Source organism: Bos taurus, chromosome 9 (assembly GCF_002263795.3).
Source record: "Bos taurus isolate L1 Dominette 01449 registration number 42190680 breed Hereford chromosome 9, ARS-UCD2.0, whole genome shotgun sequence".
Taxonomy (NCBI): domain Eukaryota; kingdom Metazoa; phylum Chordata; class Mammalia; order Artiodactyla; family Bovidae; genus Bos; species Bos taurus.
In genome coordinates, this window is record NC_037336.1 from 7,791,205 (window position 1) to 7,806,042 (window position 14,838).

Sequence of the window (14,838 nt, forward strand, 5' to 3'; positions counted from 1 at the left end):
TTGGGGAAGGTGAGATTCTGACGGAGCAAACACCTGAAGCATCTCTGGACCACACGTGTCTGCTGCTGCTGCAGACGTATATTTTGCTGTCTCTCCTGGGAACAAAGGAAGGTCAGGTGTTCCTCACAGCACTACCTAAGCAAGAATGGGTAACTGGATTTTTTTCTTTTCTTTCCCTACTCTTAACACAGGAGAAAGGCAGGGAATATGTCAAGAAGCATGGGAGTCTGACAAGAAGAATTAGTCCGAAAGGCTGACACCACAAGACCATTTCATAGTTAACCAGCAAGTGGATGAGAGGATGGCTTGAATCAGTAGCCAGGATTCCTGGCCCTGTGAGAGCCAGTTTGAGTCCAGCTGACAATCAGTCTGAGTCACAACAGATGCTGTTTTCAATGCTTGAAGCCTGAAAAGGTTCCCTATTTTTTCTCCAGGGTAGAGAGAAGTTATGCAACTCAAAGCTATCTCTAGATAGTGTTGAGGGTGTTCCCCTGTTATAAAGAAGGAAAGAAGAAATTCAGTGCTGAATACCTGCCTTCAGTGAGGGAGATATTAAGGAACGCATCTTGCTTCACCCATCAACACGAGTAAAACCTACTGTGCACAGAATTTGGGAGATGGCTGCAAGCTGAGAGGAACTCAGGAAAGTTGGGTGTTTGTGGAATGCCACTTATCAACTGGTACCTGTCATGTGGTATACATGAACGGCTTTGGTGGAGCTCAAGAAAAAATGATGAGGCATCTGATAAGCAGTCTTGCCCTTTTGGAACCCCTCGTTATTTCCTTCAGATGCAAGAAAACATTGGCATTTGCACAAGCACAGTGTACAGATAGTCTTTTCTTGTGGTTTCATTTATTATCAAATTTTCCTCTTAAGAAATTATCAGGGAATGTGTCAGGTCACGGGGCTACCGTAATAAATACCATGAACTGGGTGTTGCATCGTGGTTCTGCAGCAACAGAAGTGTGTTGCATCGCAGTTCTGCAGGCTGGAAGGCCAGGGTCAGGGTGTGGGCACGTGTGCTTCCCCGAGGCCTCTCTCCTCAGCGTGTAGTGGCTGCCTTTTCCCTGTGGCCTCCCAGGGCTCTCGTCCCTGCGTGCATCGCCCCTGATGTTGCTGTGTGTTCTCAGTGCCTCTTCTCACAAGCATGCCTGTCAGGCTGGGTCAGGACCCAACCTTATTTTCACTTAATCACCTGTTCAAAGGCCCTGTCTTCAAATACAGTTGCCTTCTGACGTTTGGAGGGTTGAAAGCTTCAGGGTAAGGATCAGGAGGCAGACCAGTTTGAGCCCACCACAGGGAATCTTGCAGGACTGGGAGAGTTCCCGTTTAGGCCAGAGAGGTGTGTGCCATGCATCCTCCCAGGTGACCAAGACGGCAGCCTGAAGTCTCTCTGGATGCTTGCCTTGCTGCAGGCTTGGCCTGTCTCATCTGGATCAGTTTCCCCAGGGAAGAGTCTTCTCTCCTTCCCCGCCTCCTCTGTCACCTCCCTCACCTGGTCCTCTTCCTGTCTGCTTTATCTCCAGTGTTTGCACCCTGATTTTATCCCATTTGGCTCTATGCCTGGTAATTTTATTTTTCTGCGAAAGGCTCCAGATTTCCACTAGGGCTCAGGACACACAGATTCTGAGCTTTAGGCTTATGGGGTGGTGGAGGCTGGACACGTGCTCTGAGCTCCACCCTGGAGCCTGAGCTCCGCTGCAGCGGAGCTGCCAGCTGGCCCAGGCACGCCCCGCAGGGTCTGCCGTGTGTGCGTGGGGCTGCCGTGTGTGCGTGGGGCTGCCGTGTGCACATGGGGCTGCCCGTCCTTGAGGGGCCTGAGCCTGGGCCTGGCATTGCTGCCGTCTGCCTCCTAGGCACCTCTCCCCCTGATTAAGAGGGTATCACCAGCATCGCCCCATTGCCTTGTACCCTGATTAAGGGGGGCATCACCAGCATCGCCACATTGCCTTGTCCCCTGATTAAGGGGGGCATCGCCACATTGCCTCGTCCCCTGATTAAGGGGGCATCACCAGCATCGCCACATCGCCTTGTCCCCCTAATGAAGCCACCGCCCCCGGCCTTCGTGGACGACACAGGCTCCTTCCGGGACCCCTCATTTTCTTTCTCACTTTCCTGTCCCCTGTTTGCCACTGTTAGATTTTGTGTTTTCCTGAAACTTGTGTGACAAGACTCTGGTGGGATCTGGGCCCCTCTGAACTAACCCCTGCCTCTCTCGCATCCTGTATTAACAGTCTTCCTCCTCCACCCCTCAGCTCCTACTGAAGGTCGCACGGCTGCGTCTGCTTCCCTTCTGTCTCTTGAACGCCTCAGGTTGCCCGCCTGCCTGTCGTTTCCCGGCACCGTCCTGAGCCTGCCCCTGGTCGATGGCCCCTTCCTCACCCCGTTTTCAGCTCACACCTCATCTCCTCAGAAAGGTCTTTCCTACTGGCTCTTCAACCTAATGCAGACTTTCACATGCACACACATACAGACACTGTACACACACATCCAACCATGTGTACACATACACATTCATACACACAGACACACATATACACAAACACCCACACATGCACACTCATATACACACACAGACAACATATACACAAACATCCACACATACACACTCATACACACAGACACACATATACACACATATACACAAACACCCACACATACTCATACACACTCATGTACACATACTCATACACACACAGACACACATATACACAAATACCCACACATCCACATTCACAGACACACATGCACACAAACACCCACACTTACACACTCCTATACACAGAGACACACATATACACAAACACCCACACATTCACATTCACAGACACACATATACACAAACACCCACACATACACACTCATACACATACTAACGCACACATACAGGCACACATATACACAAACACCCACGCATCCACATTCACAGACACACATATACACAAACACCCACACATACACACTTTTATACACAAACATCCACACATAAACACTCATACACAGAGACACACATATACACAAACACCCACACATACACATTCATACACACACAGATACACATATATACATTTATACACAAAAACCCACACATACACACCAGGTGGTGCTAGAGGTAAAGAACCCGGCTGCCAGTGCAGAAGACAGAAGAGACACGGGTTCAGTCCCTGAGTCAGGAAGATCCCCTGGAGGAGGAAATGGCAACCCACTCCAGCATTCTTGCCTGGAGACTCCCACGAACACAGGAGTCTGAGTGGTTACAGTCCATGGACTCACAAAAGAGTCAGAAACATGGAGGCGACTTAGCACAGCACACGCCCTCACCATCCACACACACATACACACATGTACGTAAGCATGCACACGCATACCCCTCCCCGGCCCAGTGACTCCCTGGCCCCATACACTACTTTATTTTTGTATCATCGCCTTAAGTCATGTTTTAGATGATTACTTACTCCTAAGTTTACTTTCCTTACACAGTACCGTGTAAGGTCCACGAGGGCAGGACCTGTGAGTGTCTTGCTCACTGTTGTTTTCCCAGCACTCAGAATTGGGACAAGTACATAGCAGGTATGCAGGAAGTATTCTGGAAAAAGCACATGCACTTCTGCTTCACAAGTGTCCCCTGCGTCTTTCCGCACGCCCATCCCACGTCCATTGTCCCCTTACACCCTCATAGCCTCTCCCTTGGGCTATAAACTCTCCCAGGGACATTCCTCTCTCCAGCCTTCTTACTCCCCAAAGCCCCGGCTTTGCTACCTGCAGTGGATTTTTCTCTCTCTCCTGATGCCCTTCTGCTGCTAAACAAGGCAGCTCTCACTCCACCAGGGATGGGCAATGATGTAGTGTGGGGTGAGGCCTACAGTATTGGACAAAGAGCAAGCTGTGTGTGAGAGAGGTGGCTCCTTCCTGGGAAAGAATCAGGGCCACACATCCTCTTCTGTATTCGCCAGGTGACTGGATCTCTGCATGCCGCCATATTCTCTTCCATCATGTGGAATGCTGGTGCCCATGTATAGTGCTGATGTGAGGGTTAAATCACTGTCTAAAAGTTATATAGCACCTCAGTTCAGTTCAGTCGCTCAGTCGTGTCTGACTCTTTGTGACCCCATGGACTGCAGCACACCAGGCCTCCCTGTCCATCACCAACTCCGGGAGTTTACTCAAACTCATGTCCATCGAGTCGGTGATGGCATCCAACCATCTCATCCTGTGTCGTCCCCTTCTTCTCCTGCCTTCAATCTTTCCCAGCATCAGGATCTTTTCAGATGAGCCAGTTCTTAGCATCAGGTAGCCAAAGTATTGGAGTTTCAGCTTCAACATCAGTCCTTCCAATGAATGTTCAGGACTGATTTCCTTTAGGATGGACTGGTTGGGTCTCCTTGCAGTTGAAGGGACTCTCAGGAGTCTTCTCCAACACCACAGTCCAAAAGCATCAATGCTTCAGCACTCAGCTTTCTTTATAGTCCAACTCTCACATCCATACATGACTACTGGAAAAACCATAGCTTTGACTAGACAGACCTTTGTTGGCAAAGTAATGTCTCTGCTTATTAATATGCTGTCTAGGTTGGTCATAACTTTTCTTAAGTGTCTTTTAATTTCATGGCTGCAGTCACCATCTGCAGTGATTTTGGAGCCCAAAAGTGGGTGTCTGTGCTCATGATGGCCTTGAGACTTAAAATGACATTTTCAAAGAATTTGTATAGTTGATTTACAATATTGTGTTAGTTTCAGGTATACAGCAAAGTGATTCAATTATACATACATACTTACTCATTTTTTTTCAGATTCTTTTCCCTTGTAGATTATTACAGGATATTGACTAGAACTCCCTCTGCTATACAGTAGGTCCTTGTTGGTTATCCAGGGATTGAACCTGAGTCTCCTACATTGCAGGCAGATTCTTTACCCTCTGAGCCACAAGAGAAGCCCAGCTTATAAATAGTAGTGTGTAGGTGTTTTTTTGTTAATGCGTACATGTGAAATCTAGAAAAATGATATAGATGATCTCATTTGCAAAGGAGAAATAGAGATATAGCTGTAGAAAATAAACTTATGGATACCAAGTGGGAGGTGGGAAGAATTGGGAGATCGGGATTGACATATATATAATATTGATATTATGGATAAAATAAACTAATGAGAACAGACTGTATAGCACAGGGAGCTCTAGTCAGTGCTCTGTTGTAACTTAAATTGGAAGGGAATACAAGGAAGGGGGTATATATGTATATGTGTGGGTGATTCACTCTGTTGTACAGCAGAAATTAACACAACATTTTAAAGCAACTATGTTCCAAGAAAAATTAATTTTAAAATGCCATTGAAATAGGAAGAGTTTGGTCCTATATTTAATCAGGAAAACCAGCTTCCTTACTTGAAAAACTAAGCACTCTTATCTCCTTCCCTGGACATACAAACATACAAGAGCCCTGTGTATAGAGCAGAGGACGGTGTTGAAAAGGAGGCAGCACATTGGGGAAGGGACCATTTATCCACGATCTTTATTCCACCAGTGCTCATCCCAGGGTCTTCTACATAGTAGGAATGAAGCCAGTCAAGTTGAAATATTTGAGTATTTATATTTTCCTATGCCTTGTGCTGTATGCTAGGGGCATGAGAGTGAGCAAAATAGAAATAATCTGAACTAAATGATAGGCTGGTCAAGAAAGAGCCCTACACCGATCATCACATAAATGCATCATAATTAAGAAATGTGATAAACCACACAAAAAACCTACACAGTACAATTGCAGCCCATCATGTTTGCTGCCCTGTATGTGGTGCTTATGACTGCTTGCTGCCTGCCTGACGTTAGGGTAAAGGAGCTCTTACCTGTTTCTGGGTGAGCTCATGGTGGTTTTGCTGGGGTGCTCATGCCTGGCTGCAGAGACTGTCATACTGATTCTCCAGGTTTTGGGGAACACCAGCTCACAGAACAGAGAATAAGGAGCCCTTCTAGTAGATAGGACCCCTTCCTTCACATCACATTCTTGTAGGTGATTACTTCCATATACTGGCTATTTCCTTCTTCCATGAATTTTTTGCCAGTCATGAAGGATGACAGTACTGGTAAGTGAAAGATAAAAATGGTCACTAATCAGAAATAAATAAATAAATAAAGAGTCTATGCAGACCTCATGTGCTTTAGGGGGTGGTGGTCATCTGAAAGCATTTTTGAGGAAATGGCATGTAAATCTATGTGTGGAGGGCAAGGGAAAAGAAAAAAGAAAAAAACGGCTCTTTGAATAAACAAACAGAAAAATGGTTGAAGAAAGGGAGCCACATTGTTTGGATCCAGAAGCTGGGTAGAATCGTGTTTGAGATGCTCTGAGTAGTCTGCTGAGCCTGGAGTAGAGAGAGTTGGGGGCAGGATAGCTCAAGAGGGGGTGAAGAGGCAGGAAGGGGCTGGATCACACTTGACCTGCATCTGCTGTCTGGACTGGGGATACACGACTATCCTGAGGTGTTTATCTCAATCCTAGTGGAGTGTCCCTGTGTCCCTGCTTGTCTTTGAAGCTTTCCTTACAATCCCCTTATATTTCTAGTCGGATCACCACAATCCATGAAAGCATTCCATTCTTCTAACTAACTCTTACTCCTTGGGGCCTGTCTCTGCATCTTGGTGCCCAGGCATTTGCTGCTGGATTGAAGGGAGGAGAACATGCTTCCTGTGGCTCAGATATCTCAGATTAGGAGCCTCATCTATAGCTCTCTTTCTCTAACGAATTCAGTTAAAGGCATGTGCTGAGATGTGCCTCAGTATATTTATAGAAAATCATAGATTGTCCCTAAGAAATTTGTCAAGTGGAAGCCAGACAGGCACAGAGCAAAGAATTTGTTAGTTACTGCTTTCCATGAAAGTGAGTGTCCTTTTAGTCTCCTGTGGCTAAACCTAGGACTTGCACTTTGAATGTGGCAGGGACATTGGCGCTTCTCTTTGTGACGTGCATTCCTTGTGCTGATTTTCAGAATACTTCCTGCCCAGGACAAGCAGAGTCCTGCCTCCTGAACTCAGTGCCCACGCTGTTTGGCACAGGGCCTGCCACGCAGCAGGTGTCTCACCATCACAGCTCTGAAACCCCTCCCAGGGGAGAGCAGGAAGGAGAGTTTTCTGCTGAACAAATCACGGGCCATAATGTGGCTGTAAATACAAATCACGCAGCCAGTCATAAAAATGATAGCACCAAGGGAATAAAATCATAAAGCTTCCATATATCGAGAACTTAGCTTGTGTCCGATTACTGTGTGGAGAACGAGCTCTGAGCTTCACAAGCGCTCTCCCCAGCAGCTGTTGGCATCCCTGCCTTACAGAGAAGGCAAGTGGTGGTGGGCCACATAAGCCCACAACCACACAAATAATATAAGTAATGGGGGTATTTTAAACTAGGTCAGCTAGTTCAAGCTCCAAACTCAGACTCTGCCAAGGACTCTCAATTTTCAAATTGGTGTAAGTCATTGAGATCAGAGCTTGATCAAAACCAAACAGAAACCCACTGTCGGACGAAGTTCCGGGGCTAAGAGACTTGATCCATAATTCATCAAAAGAGTGATCTGACCACAGTTAGCAGCGCTCCTAAAAAAACTACAAGGAGTGCATCTGCTGCTGTGGAAGTTTCTTTATATTTTTCTCAAAAATTCAATTCAGTGACCTAAATGTTATGAGTCCCCTCTTCAGAATTCTGTTCTGTTTGGTTTTGCCTTGTTCTCTCACACTGGTCTTTAGCAGAGGTCAAGGTGAATTGATGTATTGAAATACATTTTTCCATATTTATTTTTTTAATTAAGGTATACTTGATTTATAATGTTGTGTTGGTTTGTGCTGTACAACAACATGAATCAGCCGTAAATAATTAAGTAAGTGTTAGTCGCTTAGTCATGCCCAACTCTTTGCGACCCCATGGACTGCAGCCCACCAGCTCCTCTGTCCATGAGATTTTCCAGGCAAGGATGCTGGAGTGGGTTGCCATTTCCTTCTCCAGGGGATCTTCCCAACTCAGGGATCGAACCTGTGTCTCCTGCACTGCAGGCAGATTCTTTACCGACTGAGCTACAAGAATCCTCCATATGTGTACATATATCCCCACTATTATGGACTTCCCTTCACTTCCCTTTCCCACCCATCTAGGTCATCACAGAGCTCAGAGTTGATTCCTGTATTAGACAGCAGGTTCCCACTTGCTGTTTTATATTTTACACCTGGTAGTGTATATATGTCAACACCACTCTCTCAACTCATTCTCCCTTTCCCTTCCTGCATTCACATATCCATTCTCTATGTCTGTCTCTCCCCAATTTTCCAGATTCCATACATATACCTCTTCCCCAGTGTCTGTGAGACAGATTAGAGCAGGGTCAACTCCAAGGAATGATGCTTGAGTCTTGGAGAAATGCAGGTATACTGACTTTATAACTCTGTTATTTCGTATTAACCACCTGCTGTGAAAAAGGCATTGCATGTGAGGAAGATACACTAAGAAACAGGAAAAGTCCAGTATCCCCATAAATGCCTACCCATCCCCTCACCTGGGATGTTCTGACTTAGCCCCTGTGACCTTAGCTGCTGCTGCTGCTGCTGCTGCTGCTGCTGCTAAGTCGATTCAGTCGTGTTCGACTCTGTGCGACCCCATAGACGGCAGCCCACCAGGCTCCTCAGTCCCTGGGATTCTCCAGGCAAGAACACTGGAGTGGGTTGCCATTTCCTTCTACAATGCATGAAAGTGAAAAGTCCTGTGACCTGCATGGCCCCACAACTGGCCATTTCCAAACCTAAGCCACAGGAAGATGGAATGAGAGCTTTATTCTGTGCTATTTCTCCTCGCCGATAGAGTCAAGTACTATTTACTGGCCTTGGAGAGTGGTCCAACAGCCTTTCATAGACTCTCTGCTTGCTTGAACGTATATTTTAAAAATCTGTGTTTTTTACATTATGCTCTCTGGTGATTTTGAAAAACCTAACTCTGGATGTATCATTTTGATCAAGGAATCACGTGTGCTCGCACTGGCCTTGGCGTACATCACGGAGTCGCTGACCCTCTGTTAGTAAAACACGCTCTGTGAAATGCTTTCCCAGAAATGGAGATGCATTTGCACAAATTGCTTCCCATTCGCGTGGCACCCTCGTTAGGAGCGGCATGAATTTTGTGTGAGAGCTGGCAGGGGCTCGGTCGTGGACCTCAGCTCTGCTCACTGGTGTGAACAGGGATACAGTCTGCAACTTTTGTCTCATTAGCATCACATCCCCTGCTGAGTTCACCAGCCACAGGCAATCTGAGAACTCTGAAGGTTAATTCTTTCTGCTCCTATGTAGAGTTACAGCTCAATGGACAAAGCTCTTAAAATGTTATCACTCCAACCAGGACATTTTAAGTGGAAAAAATAGCTGGTAGTACAAAAAGGTTAAATGAATTAGAAAACCAGTCTCACACAGCCTTGCCCGTTGTTTTTTTTTTTTTTTTTTTTCTTTCCCCAGAGTTGCATAAAATATTCTGTAACTTTTATTGAGGCTGTGACTCAAAACATGTTTCAACCATGTGATTGCCAGGAACTATTAAAATAAATAGCACAAATAGGGCAATTAAATATAGATACTAACAGATTCAGAGCACAGGAGGAAATGGAGCAGCTTTGTTTTCCTTCTAAAAACACCCAGGTCAATTAATTTAGAATTCGAATAAAGGCCTGTTTTGAAAAGCCAGCTGGAGAGGGAGGAGGGCTAAGGAGGTAAAAAAGTTCTGGCTCTCACCCCCCACCCCACAAAGGGAGACCTGCCCCAAGCGAATGTATTGAGTGGATCAGTGAGGCAGTGTTCCTGCTAACTCCAGGCAGACTAGTTGGAAGAGGTGGGCTCCAAGGACAGCAGCGGGGACCACCATCCGTGTCGCTTTACACAGACGTCGCAGGTTCACTGTACACTTCCTGGGCCTCCCGTGACCCCTGTCACTGGCACCCTGGGTTTCCTCTCCTGGCCCCTGTGTTTTGAGGACAGAGAGAGGATGAGAGGACGGGGAGGTCCATCCTTGGTAACCACCCCTTGTGTAGGTGCCAGGCATTAACACCACCCATGTGGGTGTATGACACAGAAAGTGAACCCTGCAAGGTGCCTGCCTGCCTGGAAAGGGGACGCTGAAACTGGCGGTGAGCACTCCCAGGACACAGTGCTGTCAGTGGGTTTCCAATGGGTCATCAGGGACGTGGGGAAGGGCAAAGATTTGGAACATCCCCAGGACCACGTGACCATTCCTTTCTTGGTTCTGACTTGCTGCAAGGGACAGGGGAATCAAAAGCAAGGATTTGAAAATAGCCAAGATTTACTGAGTGCTTGTTGAAAAGTTGCATGCCATCTTTACAATATGTAGTTGTAACCGTTAAAATAATATAGCCAGCAAAAAGGGCAGAGCCCGGGTCCACCGAGGAAGGCTTCACTCATCAGCTGTGCCTTCACTGTCATGCCCTTCGACACAGCCATGTGAGAGGCGAACGTGGGTCCCAGGGAAGTGGGCCACTTGAATAAGACACACACGGGGCTGTCTTACAGGTGCTCGCAAAGAGGGCTTCTTTGTAAGGAATAATCATATGGTGGCATGAGACAGCAGAATCAGGGACAAATGACTGTGAGAGAAAAGAACTGTTGTACCTATTCTGCTATCTTCCGAGGTGGATATATATGTAGGAAGGTCACTGGAAATCCCAGGATCTTGAGGGATCCTCAGAGATCTTCCAGGATAGTATGTTGGTATCATCGAGCAATATGGCAGTGTTTAGACCTTCAGCGCATTATCAGTCCAAATAGATGTTGTCAGCAAGTATGCTCCCTCATGTAACATTAAATCTTTTTTTCTAATTTAATTTACAGAACTTCTTTCAAATAGTTAGCAACCTTCTCGATGAAGACAACAAGGAAAAATGGGAAGATGCACAGCAGGTAAGACCAGGTTATTTCAGAACTTAAAGTGAAAGTGGCTAAATCAAGCTTCTTAATCTGTGAAAAAAGGAACGGCTTGCTATTCCAAGAGCATAAAATGAAAAATTTAAGTCATTCTAGATTATTTCATACTAAATTTAGAGAAAACAAGTAAGCTCCTTTATCATGACAATCTATGGAATAAATGATATTTAAAATGTGAAAAAATGGTGTAGGTTTAATATCTAACTTTAAGGTATTAACAGATAATGACTATGCAGCTCAGCCATCATTTTCTTTCCTGTCTACAGACTATAGGGAAAAACAACAAATCTAAAAGGAGATATTGCAAACTAAACTGTGGGGTACTAACTAGTTACATCATTTGTATTTACTGCAATGTTACGTGTAATCTGAATTATGTATACAGATGTCTGTTTTGATTCAATGCCAAGAGTTGTAAAAATGAATTCTTAGTAAAAAAAAAAATGTATTCTGCTTTTTTCTCTTTCTGCTAAGCGTTAAACTGTAGCAAATAGCCTTACTGGTTTAGTTATTATTTTTAATATAAATTTATTTATTTTAATTGGAGGCTAATTACTTTACAATATTGTATTGGTTTTGCCATACATCAACATGAATTCGCCACGGGTGTACATGTGTTCCTCATCCTGAACCACCCTCCCACCTTCCTCACCATAACATCCCTCTGGGTCATCCCGGTGCACCAGCCCCGAGCATCCTGTATCATGCATCAAACCTGGACTGGCGATTCATTTCACATATGATATTATACGTGTTTCGATGCCATTCTCCCAAATCATCCCACCCTCTCCCTCTCCCACAGAGTCAAAAAGACTGTTCTATACATATGTGTCTCTTTTGCTATCTCGCATACAGGGTTATTGTTACCATCTTTCTAGTTATTATTTGAAAAATGCCATTTGTGCCATACTGACTGACGCGTGGTTAATAATATTTTTTCTTAAACACAAAAAAAGTGGGTTAGAAGTTAACAAAGGGAGAATAAGCATATTTTTATAAACCCTGTGGAAATTTAACTTAACTGAATGTTAAATGGCTTTAAGTTTTCTTTTGATACTTGATCCTTGTTAAAAAATCCAAGACAGCAGTGCAGTATTGAAACTGAGAGTATTTACTGAGGTTCAGGGAGCTCCTCTTCTCTCTGCTCTTCCTTTTGTGATCATGCTCTGGGCCTTCAGCAGTAAAGCTCACTATGTCTGTTATCATAGGAACTCTAAAAATAGTCCCGCATGGTCCACCTCATTATCAGGTACACGTGCTGTGCTTCTGGCTATAGCAAGAAAAAAATAAAAAAATCACTGCTTAGTCTAAGACCCTAAATCTATCTTTTCCTACTACTTTGAATTATATACTTGCCCTTGGCTTCCTTCTAGAGGAGAACCTCCTTCACTCACTGTGAGAAAACGGTGTCTCTCAGTAGAACACACTGCAAAGGCTGAGTGCATCAGAATTCTGGTCACTATTCACTATGGATATATTTAGATCAAATGAATACTACCCTATTTAAAACAAGACTATAATTCATCAGATGGTATTATTTACTATGAGATCCCAACTTGAACAATCAGTGAACATTGGCAGAACTTTTTGTCAATGGAAAATCCTACATTCATAATCTCCCTATTTACTTGTGATTGTGAGTTAGCTATATTCTTATCTTTTAAATATATTTTCAGTAGTTATTATCTTTAATGCTTCTTTGAAACAACTATTTGAAATAAATCAACTATTTTGTAGCAGTGTTGTCATAAATGTACCCACGTAATAAAAGACTCTTCAGGTTTTTGACACTAAGGGTGAACTCTTTGAAAATAAGAGCTGTTTAAAATCTACAGAGAGAATCGTTTATCTATTTTAGAGGAATAGCTCAATAAAACATAGGTCTGGGTGCACCTGGAAAACTAGCAGCATAAAATGGTGAATATTGAAGTCAGAAGGGTTTTGCCATCAAGAATTCACACTTTTGGACAACAAACTGTCATTCCAGAATTTTTTTATGGCACATCAGCCCCAGTTATGAAGGACCAAATTATGTTTCGCTAAAGCATCCTACCAAAACCACAGTATATGTGTTAGTCACGCAGTCATGTCCAACTCTTTGCGCTGTAACCTGCAAGGCTCCTCTGTCTATGAATTCTCCAGACAAGAATATTGGAGTGGCTTGCTATTCCCTTCTCCAGGGGATCTTCACAACCAAGGGATCGAACCTACATCTCTTTCATGCAGGTGGATTCTTTACTATCTGAGCCACCAGGGAAGCCCAAAATCTCAGGATCCTAAAGTAGGGGAAAAAGGCTGCATTTCACATAGCACTGTTTTATAGACTAAGATCGTAGTTGGAATGGACGGGTCATTTTCAATCATAATATTGTGACTGGCATTTCTTAGTTATACTGAAAGCTCGTGTGTCTCTACAGGAGTGTGCAAACTGTGACCATTGGTCCAAATCCAGCCTGACACCTATTTTGTAAATAGTTTGGGAGCATAGTCACAGGATCTATGGCCGCTCTGGTACAGCAAGGACACAGCTGGGTGTTGGAACAACAGACACCCCATGAGCCACAGAGCTATTCTCTGACCCTTTACGGAAAAAAAAAAAAATATATATATATATATATATATATATATCAGCCCTTGTTCTATGATATTTGAAATCTGCTTGGAAAATATAAACAAAACAAAATCTGCTACAAACAAAATCTGCCTCCACCCTAGAAAACCTCTCCCCAAAGGTAGATGACAAAGAAAGCAGTTTTATTACTGAACAGGCATTAAGCCAGAATGTGGTGTGTATCACTGACAGTTCACTAAGAGATATAGAGTAACTTCACCCTTTCAAACATCCAAACAGGATGCAAGTCATTACACTCTGTCCTCAAGATAAACAGTAACTAGTTCTTGCTTAAGAGGACTTGATAACACCATTTGTCACAGGCAGTTCATCCTAAATTCACTTGATAATTGGGATTACCATCTTGTTACTTAATTGACTTAAAAAAAAAAAAAAAATGCTTCCCTGGTGGCTCAGAGGTTAAAGCGTCTGCCTGCAATGCGGGAGACCTGGGTTCGATCCCTGGGTCGGGAAGGTCCCCTGGAGAAGGAAATGGCAACCCACTCCAGTATTCTTGCCTGGAGAATCCCATGGACGGAGGAGCCTGGTAGGCTACAGTCCACGGGATCACACAGAGTTGGACACGACTGAGCGACTTCACTTCACTTCTTCAAAGAAAAAATAAGCTCTTGTATCTTAATGCCTGCAGACAGTTTTGCAACTCTGAATTAGGATCCTCCCCACCCCCGACAGCAATGCAAGATAGAGTCCTGCCTTCCTTGATGACCACTTTCCACTGAGAGACATCCCTGGTTCTTTAAGTTGGGAAGAAGCTATTTAGCTTTCAAAAATGTTTACATACATTTCAAAGAAGACATAGAGAGGATTTAACAGTTACTTATTTTCTTATAATCCAGTGCTTTTGGCCATCTGAGGTAAAGAGCTGACCCACTGGAAAAGATCCTGATGCTGGGAAACACTGAAGGCAAAGAAGAGGGCAACAGAGGATGAGATGGTTAGATAGCAGCACGGATTCAATGGACATGAACTTGATCAAGCCCCGGGAAATAGTAAAGGACAGGGAAGCCTGGTGTGCTGCAGCCCATGGGGTTGCAAAGTGTCAGACACAATTTAGCAACTGAACAACATTTTCTAAAGTAAATGCCCCTAAGAAAAGGGAGGGGAGCAAGGGGTTAATTACAGAGGGAGTCTCTTCTCTATTTTCAACAGGGAGAATTAAGCCTCTTCTATTTAATGTGTATTTACACATATTACACATACTCATAGACACATACACCTACACAAAAACAGAAGGAAAAATACAGTAGCAGGAGG

The 14,838-nt window shown here is 44.3% G+C and overlaps 1 protein-coding gene across 2 annotated transcripts in view; it reads left to right on the plus strand.

Moving 5' to 3' along the window:
* ADGRB3 (adhesion G protein-coupled receptor B3) overlaps positions 1 to 14,838 on the plus strand; it is an 886,492-nt gene that overhangs the window by 430,474 nt on the left and 441,180 nt on the right. For both annotated transcript variants that reach the window (XM_024996868.2, XM_024996869.2), the window contains exon 12: positions 10,860 to 10,928. In XM_024996868.2, coding sequence (XP_024852636.1) covers positions 10,860 to 10,928 — 69 coding nt within the window. The remainder of the gene's footprint in view (positions 1 to 10,859; positions 10,929 to 14,838) is intronic.